This window comes from Hyperoodon ampullatus, assembly GCF_949752795.1.
Source record: "Hyperoodon ampullatus genome assembly, chromosome: 15".
Lineage (NCBI taxonomy): Eukaryota > Metazoa > Chordata > Mammalia > Artiodactyla > Ziphiidae > Hyperoodon > Hyperoodon ampullatus.
This window is the reverse complement of record NC_136928.1, coordinates 81824809-81835488: the sequence shown is the minus strand read 5'-3', so window position 1 is coordinate 81835488 and position 10680 is coordinate 81824809. Positions and strand designations below refer to the sequence as shown.

Below are 10680 nucleotides of genomic sequence, written 5' to 3'. Positions count from 1 at the left end.
CATAGCAGCAGCACCACAACCTAGAGGGAAAGTGTGGGATTTGGAAACGAGATGCCTGGGTTCATGTCCCGAATTTACTGGCTATGAGACTTTGAAAATATTGTTTGATCTCTCTGGACCTCGTTTCTCCATCTACAAGATGGGCGTAACCCTCTCTACCTCGTAGGGTTGCTTTAAGAATCAGGTGACTCAGGTACGTGATCGCTTTGAGCACCAGCTACCTGCAGGAGGTTGTGTCATTACCATCCTGAAAAACAACAATCGTTGGTCCTCTGTAATGGGCTCATCCCCACGCTAGATGATGAGGGATTTTTAAAAATATGACATATAGTTTCTGTTCCTTAAGCAGCTTATACTACAGTGAGGGAAATGGGGAGATGGAACATTTAATGTTTATTGAGTTCTAATAGGTCTGGCATTGTTTGAAACACTTTTCATGAAACAAAACAAACCTATCAGCCCTTGGTGATAGGGATCTCTCATAGTCTCCAGTTGAGGAAACTGAGGCTCAGAGGTTCCAGAATCTCCTAAATCATAGAGCTGGGAGGCAAGGGTGGAGATTCCACACCCTCCCTTCCACACCCCATTTGTCCGGCGTGGATGACTTTCATCTCACAGGAGGCACTGGCAAACGGGGTGAGACACAATGGCTCTGGTGAACTGGCTGGTACAGATTCTTGGATGTCAGGCATGGAGGCTGTGCCCTTCAATATGGGCTGTTTCAGGGTGAGGTCCCTGCCTGTGACAAGCCCTGCACATGGCTGGTCAGGCTACAGTTAGGTCGCATGGCCAACAAACAAGTGCTTGGATGGATGGGACAGGGTTCCTGCCCTGCTGGTCTCTAAAGAAGATGGAAGCCAACCATTCAGGGCCTTTGAGCCAGGCATTGCGTGAGATTCTGTAACTGCATTATCCTTTGTAACTCTGCAAAACTTGATACTGTTTTCCTCATTTTACGGTTGAGAAAACTGGGGACTGGCAGTGAAGTAGACTGCTTAAAGTAAAAACAGGAGGCAGATCTGAGATTTGAATCCAGATCTTATGCACTTAAAGTCATCCCCTCAAACTCATGCAAAACTGAATTAACTAAAAGGCACAGATGCTCGTGATGAGTGGTTATTCAGGGGTAGCTGAGGAGCTGGGGGATGGGAAGGGTTCCTGGAGGAGATGGCATTGGAAGTTGGCCTTGAAAGACGATGCAGGACAGGGGTGGTGAGGTGGAGAGAAGGAACAGCACAGGAAACCCGGGGCCTGAAATTGCAGGACGTATTCAGGGAACTCTGTGATGGGGTCCAGGGCATTGGGGGCTTTTAACTGGGACATAAATCTGGAACTGTAGATTGGGGCCAAATTGGGAAGGAACTTGAATGCCAGGCTTAGGAGCTTGGACTGCAGTCTGTAAACTGTGGGTAGCTAAGATCAGAACTATTCTTAGCAACCATTCTTAGAGTTGGGGGACACTGGAGCTGGAAGGGACCAGATGACCTGTCCAACCTCATCCTTTTCCGGAGGCCCAAAGAGAAGTGACTCTACTGAGGTCACCAGCAGGTCAGTAGAACTTGGACTAGAACACAGGTCTGTGACTCTCCCAATCCACCTCCCGGTCCGCCTCTTTACTTCCACAAGTCTGTTAAAACCAGGTGGTCTCCTACAGGAGAGGGGCCCAAAATTCGTTTCCTATTCTGAAGCCCATGACTTGGGAAGTTACCGCAAAGATCCTCCTTCTCTTAAGAAAAAAAGGACCCAGGGGCTTCCCTGGTGGCGCAGTGGTTAAGAATTCACCTGCCAATGCAGGGGACACGGGCTCAATCCCTGGTCCGAGAAGATCCCACGTGCCGCGGAGCAACCAAGCCCATGCGCCACAACTACTGAACCTGTGCACTAAAGCCTGCGAGCCACAACTACTGAGCCTGTGTGCCACAACAACTGAAGCCCGCACACCTAAACCCCGTGCTCTGCAGCAAGAGAAGCCACCACAATGAGAAGCCCACGTACCGCGACAAAGAGTAGCCCCTGCTCGCGGCAACTAGAGAAAGTCTGCATGCAGCAACGAAGACCCAACGCAGCCAAAAATAAATAAAATTTTAAAAAGAATTGTTAATTAAAAAAAAACACGGATTGCTTACTCATAGGGTCTAGTTATCATACATCCATACGAAGAAATAATATGCAGCCATTTTTAAGGTGCAGTAGATGTATAGGTGCTGACATGGAAAATGTGCAAGACCCTATAGTAAGTGAAAGCAAGCAAGCTGAGGAGGAGTGGGCACAGTATGCATCCCACTGTATAAGAAAATAAAACATATGTATGTTTGTGGATGCATATGAAATATCTGGAAAGTTCTACGAAAACTGGTAACAGTGGTTATCTCTGGGGAGAGGGACAGGAGGGAAGAGGGAGCAACTCCGTGCTCTAAACCCTCTGTATTGCTTACATTTCCTTCTCCTTTTTTTACTATAAGCATGTATTATTTTTATAATTTTAAGAATAGTAAAAATATTTAAAATAAGGAAGGTATTGCCAACAACTCATAGATATGTATTTTAACTTCTATTTTAGAGAGCTCTTGGAGACAAACTAAATAAGCCAATACTCAGATTTACAAAATAGACCCAATGTTTTTTACTAGTACATCTAAGTTCTAATAACCTCGGGCCTTTACTGTTCTTGTTTTTGGATTTATGGTTTGATATTTATTCATTCATCCCATATTTATTTTGTGCCTATCACGTATCAGGTATCAGGCAGTGGGACTGAAGCACGAGGTCGTGCGTCTTCCGCAATAGGAAAGTCATTTAAGCCAATCCCCGATGTGGTCCAGATGGGAGGAGGCTGAGGGCCAGAAGAGATGCCTGCAGAGGAATGTACCCATCCAGTGAACACTTCCTGGACAGCTTCTATGTGAATACGAGGAGGCTGGGAACAGTAAAATGAAAGCGGTACAGTCCCTGCCCTCTCTTGAAAAGCTCCCACTTATGGTGGAGACAGAAACAAACAGAAAATCGAGTATTACAAACAGAATGTGGTAAGTGTGGTGATGGGGTGGTGCACAAGTACCGTGGGTGCACGTGGGCCATTTAACCCAGCCTAGAAGGCCGGGGAGGACAGCTGGAGGAAGGGGAGGGGGTCCTAGCCCAGCCTGGACGCTTGAGTGGAGTTTGCCAAGCAGGAAGAGGGGGAGCAGGGGCTGGGGGGCAGGGAGTGTCCTCAGCAGAGCAGAGCAGGGGCAGGAGCAGAATTGCAAAAGCATGGGCGGAGCTGTTCAGTCACACTCGCGCTAAGGCGTCTGGACTTTATCCTGAGCGTAAAAGGTGACACGATCTAAAATTTGTGCTTGATAAAGGTCACTCTGGCCACATCTGGAGACGGATTAGAGGAAGAAGAGGGAAGGATGAGGTAAAGAGACATTGTTTCCCAACTTGAGTCACGTCTGCGGCACAACTCTGCCGATTTGCACCATATCTGGGGACCACCTGTACTATTATTTACTTAATTTTTTTAAGTTAGCCCACTTTAAAAATATAATTTATTTAAACAAGATAGTGAAGAATAAAAAAGAACAGACTCCCTGGCTCCAGCGTGGTACCCAGGGCTAGAGGACAGAAACTGGAAACGGCAGAAGGGCCTGATGGTGAGAAGCGTCTGTGGTTGCCGGGTTAGGTCCCAAGAGGCCTAGAGAACAGGCAGCAGGAAGTTGGTGGGAGTGGATGAGGGACCAGCTGGTGCTGAAAAAAGGCCCTAATGGCCTCCATGCTGCTAAATGCTCATCTTCCTTAGCCTCCTGGCAGCACGGGACCTGGCTGACCACCCTTCCTCCTGGCTTCCTTTTCCTCCAGTGTTGGTCCCATTCTTTCCTCTCTCTCTGCCACAGAGATGCATCCCATCTCCAGGCTCTCAATACCATCTCTGTGCTGATGATTCCTGGAGGTCATTTCAAACCGGACTTCTCCCAGGACTCCAGGCTCATATCAAACCATCTGCTGATACATCTACTTGGATCTCTAATAAAAACCTTGAAATGAACATGACCAAAATGAAACCCCGACCTCCTCCAGACCTTCTCTGCCTGCAGTCTTCCCCATCTCAATGATGGCCAAGCATTCTTTTCCGTTTTCAGCTGAAAACCTTGTAGTCCTTGACTCTCTGTTTTTTCTCTCACACCCTATATCTGATTTTCAGGAAATCCTGTTGGTTTTACCTCCAGAATAGATCCAGAATTTGATCACCTCTCACCACTCCACCCTACCACCCTAAGCCAAGCGACTAGTGTCGTTGGCCTGGTCTCCCTGCTCCCACATTTGTCCCCTACCACCCAACAGCCAGCTTATTTACTTTCAAACAGGAGTGAGGTCATGTCACTGCCGTACTCCAAAACTTCCAATGCTTCAGCTCACTCGGTAGATGCCAAAGACTGTACAAGGGCACCTAAGCCCCACAGGGAGTGTCCCCTGCCCCCATTACCTCCCTTGTCCTTCTGTTCTCCAGCCCTTCTGGGCTCCTGCTGTCCACCGGGCGTCCCCACCTTCCCCAGGGCTGAGCCTCTGCCTGGACCACCCCTCCCCCACCTCCTGAAGGCCTCACCTCCTTCAAGTCTTCAAATCCGAGGCCACCACCTGCTCCCCAGCTGCCTGCTCTGCTTTATTTCTCTCCTGCAGTGGCCACTTTCTAACACATCATACAATTTATTTTGTCTACGGTCTGTTACAGCAAGAAGGATGCTGGAAGAAGGCAGGAAATTTCGTCCCCTCTTTTCACTGCAGTATCCCCAGCATCTAGAACAGTGCCTGGCATAGAATATTTGTTGAATGAAGAGCAGACCCTGGAGAAGGGAGCTTCGGCTCAGGGAGGACAACTGCGGCCAGGAATAAGTAAGGGCGGAAATGCATGGAAGTTGGCTGGTGAGAGGAGTGAGACGGCTTTAGGGGTGCCGGGAGGGGCGGCAGTCGGGGAGGAGAGTGCAGGGTGGCGGGTGAAGTCGGGATGTGGTTCCCAGAAGGCTAAGACGTAGGCAGAGATGGAAGTTCGGGACCCGTGGGGTCGTCCAGAGAGGTGGGGCCCAGGAGAGGGGAGGGGCAGGCACTTGGGACGGAGGCGGCTCCCGCGAGGCTGGGGCGACCACGCCACGGGCACCCACGCTGGCCGCACCGGGGGCGGGGGAGACAACGGGTTAGGAGACTGTGGCAGTCTTCCAGTGACATAGGGGACAATCTGAAGTGGATGAACAGGGGGTGCTAAAGCCAGACAGTGTCGGTGGGCAAGACGAGCAGGGAGACATCTGAGCTTCCTCGGGTAAAAGCCAGAGTAAGTGCACGCGGACTGAGAGGTGAGCGGGGGCACGAGGAGGGCGGGGCGCTCCACAGCGCCAGGCGGGAAGGTACCCGAGGCAGCCGAGCGGCGGACCGCGGGCACCGGTCGGGGGCACAGCCGCCGGGTGGGGAAGCTCCATCACTGGAGCAGCGGGTGGCTTGGGTGGGTGGGTGGGTGGGTGGGCGGGCGGGCGGGGAAGGAAGAGCGCCCAGCGCCCGGGAAGGCGGCGCCAGGGCACGGCCCGTCCCGCGTGTGGGCGGCCGAGGGCCGTGACCGTGGCGCAGAGCGGGGACGCAGCGCCTGGCCGCCCTGCCGTGGGAGCGCGGAAGACCGCCGAGGGGCTGCAGGTGCGCACTGGGAGCCTCGCGGCTTTGCCAGTCCGGACAGGAGGGAGGCCACGAGTGCCGGGCGCGCCACACTGACGCGGCCACGCGGAGCGGCGGGCCCCAGCCCGCGCCGCTCGGCCCCGTTGCCTCCCTTCGGCCCCTCCCCGGCGCCCCGGCGCGCCGGCCAATCAGGCAGCGCCGCCAGGCTCCCGGCCCCGAGGCCCAGCCCCGTGCCGGCGCGCCGCCAGCCAATAGGAGGCCGAGCCCGGGCGCCCTGTGCTCGCTGCCCGCGCGGAGCCGGCTCAAAGCGAGAAAAGCGAACCCAGCCCGTCGGGGCCGCCGCCGCCGCCGCCTCCTCCTCCTCCTCCTCCTCCTCCCGGATCGGGTGTACTGTCCCAACCCGAAAGTCCAGTTCTGCGGCCCGGCAGCGGCGAGCGAGCACGATGACACAGGAGTACGACAAGTGAGTGAGGGCGCCGGCGGGCGAGTCCGGCCGTGCAGCCGGGCCCCTGTTGCCCGGCCGGCCGGCCGGCCGGCCGCACCTGCCGCGAGGCAGGTGCGGGCGGGCGGGCGAGGCGAGGGCCGGGGCGGGTGCGAGGTCTGGCGGGCGGGAGGGCGGGGGGCGCCGGTGCGAGGCCGGGCGAGGAGGCGGGGGTGCCAGGCTGGGAGGGCGGGCGGCGCGCGTCTCGCCGTCCGCCTACTTCTCCGCCGCGGCCTTTGCCTGTCCGCACCCCCAGCCGCCTTTGTTCCCCCGAAGACCCCTGAGGGGACCCTTGCCTTGGGGGCCTTGACTCCGGAGAGGAACCGCCACTCCCGGCCTCCGCGTCCTGGTCTGGGGGACCACCCCACGGGCGCGCCCCGCTGCTGCTCTCCGGTGGCCCGGGTGCGCGGCGGGAGCTTCGGGGCGCCCCGCTCGCGGGCTGGGGCTCTGCCCGCCGGCAGCCCCGTGTCCCCACCGGGGCGTTTTCGCTCAGGGGGGACAGTGGAGCTCTTTGGGACGCGCTCCGCGGCTGGAAAGGGAGAGCTTCTCAGGTAATCTCTGTTGCTCAGCCGTGTCATTCGGCCAGGCTGCTAGAACTTCCGAAAGGAGAAATTGAGGGGAGAGTGGAAGTGCTCCGGTGTCCTGGCATTTTCTTTTCCCTGCTTGAGAAAATTGTTGCAGGAGTTTTTTTTCCCACTTGCCTCACTGATGGTAATTACAGATTATTGCAACTAGCAATGCTCAGAAATATCAAGAGGATGGAACTTTGAAATCAGGATGGTAGACTAGAAAGCACTGTGCTTACTAACGTGCTTTTTGGCGATCGTGATTAAAGAAATATTTTCACAAATGTGAGGCGATAATGTAAGATGCTAACATTAAGAGACACTGGGTGAGGGACAGTTCTGTATTTTCTTTGCAGCCTTTCTGTAAATATAAAATTGCTCCAAAAAAGAGAAGAAACAGAAAAACCCCGAAAAACCCCAAGTAAATCGCACCAGACCAGTCAGTGTATTTGAGATCAGTAAGTCCAGGGTAGAGGGGTAACTCTCCCAGCTTTATAATTATTTGCTGAGAATCACTTTGTTTAAGGGTGCTTTTCTTGTGGATGAGAGGTTTAGATGTTATTATGTATGAATAACTTAAATTTCAGTTAATCTTGTGGTGTAGAATATGCAGATAAATTATTGCTTGAACTGTATTTCAGAAGTCTTCCAGAGATCATTGATGAAGGGTTTAAGACTCAGGGAGAGGGCAGTGATGAGGCTTTAGGGACTAACAACAGCCTGACTGTCATGAGGAAGTAGACTAAAAAAGGCAGCTGGTTTCGTGTTTATTTCTTGACTTATAGTTTAGATAAGGCATATTTCCAGAGCTCCAATTTTGGCCTTAGGCACAGTTTGGAAATGTAAGACACCTTCAGGGTGATCACAAACAAAACCAGTGGCAAAAAAATATTTATTTTCTGTTGCTTGTGCAGAGTTGGGATGGGGGTGGGAGAAGAAGGGAAGCTGAAAAACTAGCATTATGGGAATTGAATGAGCCAAGTGCTGTCATAATCTTCTGGAAGTAGCTATTACACTATCAATAATAGCGTAGGACACCAAATCACCCCCAAGCTACCACTGGTTCAGTAGCTGTTCTGTCCTGATGGCACAGGGAATGCCCCTTTATATATTACATAATTGTTTTTAAATTTGAGATTTGTGGAAAGTCTTCATTTGTAAACCAACCATGTGCTTTGAACAGCCCATCGTGTTTGTGTTAAAATAGTATACCACCTCAAAACTTTTCCTACCAAATGTGAGCTCCTAGGACTTTAGGAGTAAAAACACTGGCTTTGAAATAAGACAGTTTTGACTGAGGATACATTAAGTTGTAGGATTTTTTTCCCCCTTTTTTTCAAAGATGTTCTCCTTTTTCTGAATCTGTATCTGTTTTTAAAGGGCCTGGGTGACTGCCAAACCCTAACCTTGTTGATTACTTGAGAAGATAATCAATCTTTCTACATTCACTTTTAGAGTAGGTAGGTCACCTTTAGGCAATTTACATATTTCATTTGTGTGTTGCAATGAGAACTGATCCTTTAATTTGCTTTGTTAGGATGGTGATAATTCAGAGTAGCTCTGAATATTTAAAAAGCTTTTCTTAAAAAAAAAAAACTGCTTGATTTTGCTGGAGGTAGTGTTCCACTTCTCTTTATTGACTTACTGAACAGAACCAACTGAACAGTTACTGAGGCTGTTTACATTTCAAGTTTTTGGAATCAGTAATGTTTGCTTTAATCTTTTAAGTTAAATCTTCTATAAGACTCTACTAAGTTCTCCGTTGATTTTTCTGGATTTTTCCCACCGAACTACAGTGTTAAAGTGGAACAGTTCTTGCCCAGTATGAAAAACCAGTAAAGATTTTTAAAAACTGATTTCCCCACTTATTTCCTTAAAAACCTCTTTTTGTTCAGTGGCTGCATTTATTGTTGTAGATTCTTAAGTGTTTATCTCTACGACAAACAGTTAACTCCCATGCCAGAGAATTGTGCCTCCTTATTGATTTACAGTCCCCTTTGGCCACATTCCATGCTCAATCTGCTGGTAATCAGTAGAATATTCTAACTCTCTCTTATACCCCCGAGGATTAAACCAAGTAGCCCTTTTTCTTTCCGTCTTCTCCTCCTCCCCACTTTGTTTGTAGTTTTTAAGGCATGGCATCACCGGGAGAAAGAGGGAGATATCATATACCAGCGTGGTGATTGAACCATATATACTCTGTTTAAGAGGGTACAGTCCTGGATGTATATGTCTGAAGAGAGTGAATGTTCTGTTTTGCCTTACTTTGTCCTTGTGTTTGTTTTTGTAAAGTGTTTGCATAGCCTGACATTTTCTTGGAGTGGGTTTTTGACTTTTGCTTTTGGGGTTTTTTTGTGCCAGGTAGTGCGTCCTGGGTTCCATGTGCAGGTTAACTGCAGGTTCCCTGGCTGCCTAAATACCTTATATCTTACTGGGTGACCCGTTGGGCTGCATTTAAGTGGATTGTCTTCTGATCTTGTCTTAATTTAACTTTACTAGGGTCATTGATGAAACAATGGACTATTTTATTGGACCATCAAGGAGTTGGTTGTTTGCCTTTTTAAAAATTAGCTTATGATGACTTGCAGTAGAAAAAGATGTGATATATATATATATATATATTTTTTTTTTCTTTTTAAAAAAATTTCTCCTAAGCAAACGGCCAGTGTTGGTTCTTCAGAATGAAGCACTTTATCCACAGCGTCGTTCCTACACTAGTGAGGATGAAGCCTGGAAGTCTTTCCTGGAAAACCCTCTCACCGCAGCCACCAAAGCGATGATGAGCATCAATGGAGATGAAGACAGTGCAGCTGCGCTGGGCTTGCTCTATGACTACTACAAGGTGGGGTTGCCTGCTGTTTAAAAGCCCTGACAGCAGTCCAAGGCACACTTGATTCAACAGCATATAAAACAGTAATTTGCTGGTAGAATGTAATGCAGGTTGCTTCTGTAGTGGCTATAAGTAGTTTAATGAGTACTTTGACTTACTGTGGTTCAAAGCTGAAAATCTACAATCATAGAATCAACGGGTCACTTTTAAAATGTGTAAAGTAGCCAGCTGTTCTGGCTCTATCTGAAAGGTGAAGCTCCCATAAAAGAAGATGTTACCTGTGCCTTAATGAGATTGATCATTTTTCCAAAGGTAGTTCTTAGTGCCATCAAGAGTGGACATTGGTTCATTGACCTGTGCTCTAACCTCTATTCCTATGTAGTCAGAGTGGTTTCCTTTTCCCTAAATGATATTACAGAGCATTTGATTTGATTTGATTGTGGGATTCATGAAAAAAACAAAACCCGTATTTTCTAGCCTTGGACTTTCTAGTTCTAAGGTCAGGATATATTTTGTTGCCTGTTCCTAGAAATTTGGATTAGTCTTAGTTAAACACAGCCTGTTCTCCGCCTGGAGTTTTACATGGTGTTCATATCTGGAGATGACACCCCTGATCTGTACCATCATCATTATCCTAATAATACTACTACCACTTACTGATTACCTGTATTGTGCTAGCCAACGTTACCAGAATGAATGTGATTTCTCATCCCTCCAGCAGCCCTGGAAAATATGTGCTATTATCCCTGTTTTGCAGATGATAAAAATAAGATTCTCAGGTCACACAACTAGTACGTGTTGCAGCCAGGGTTTCAGGTTGTGCCCTAGCCCCCCGCTCAGTGTGCCTTGCTGTCCTGTGGGGGACAGGCTCTGCTTGCTGGGTTCACTCTGGCATTCTTCTCTCTGACCCATAGCCCGTATATATATGAACTGTAAGGTACAGCCCAGGAATGGCTAATATTACAGCTTATTTTTTACCGTCTCTTTGTTTTTGAAACGTTCAAACCTATAGAAAACTTAGAATAACAAGATAATTAACTCCCAGATACTCTCACCCAGATTCACCAGTTGCCTGCCCTCTGTTACATTCTGACACTGTATTCTTCTCTGAATACAAAAAAATGCAGAGGGTAAAAAACAAAGAAGATAGTTTGATTATCAAAATGGGG

At 49.2% G+C, this 10680-nt stretch overlaps 1 protein-coding gene across 1 annotated transcript in view; it reads left to right on the top strand.

Moving 5' to 3' along the window:
- The first annotated feature begins 6064 nt into the window (after positions 1-6064).
- GRHL1 (grainyhead like transcription factor 1) overlaps positions 6065-10680 on the top strand; it is a 45965-nt gene continuing 41349 nt past the window's right edge. The window contains exons 1-2 of the mRNA XM_079720982.1: positions 6065-6097; positions 9337-9523. Coding sequence (XP_079577108.1) covers positions 6078-6097; positions 9337-9523 — 207 coding nt within the window. The 5' untranslated portion in view covers positions 6065-6077. The remainder of the gene's footprint in view (positions 6098-9336; positions 9524-10680) is intronic.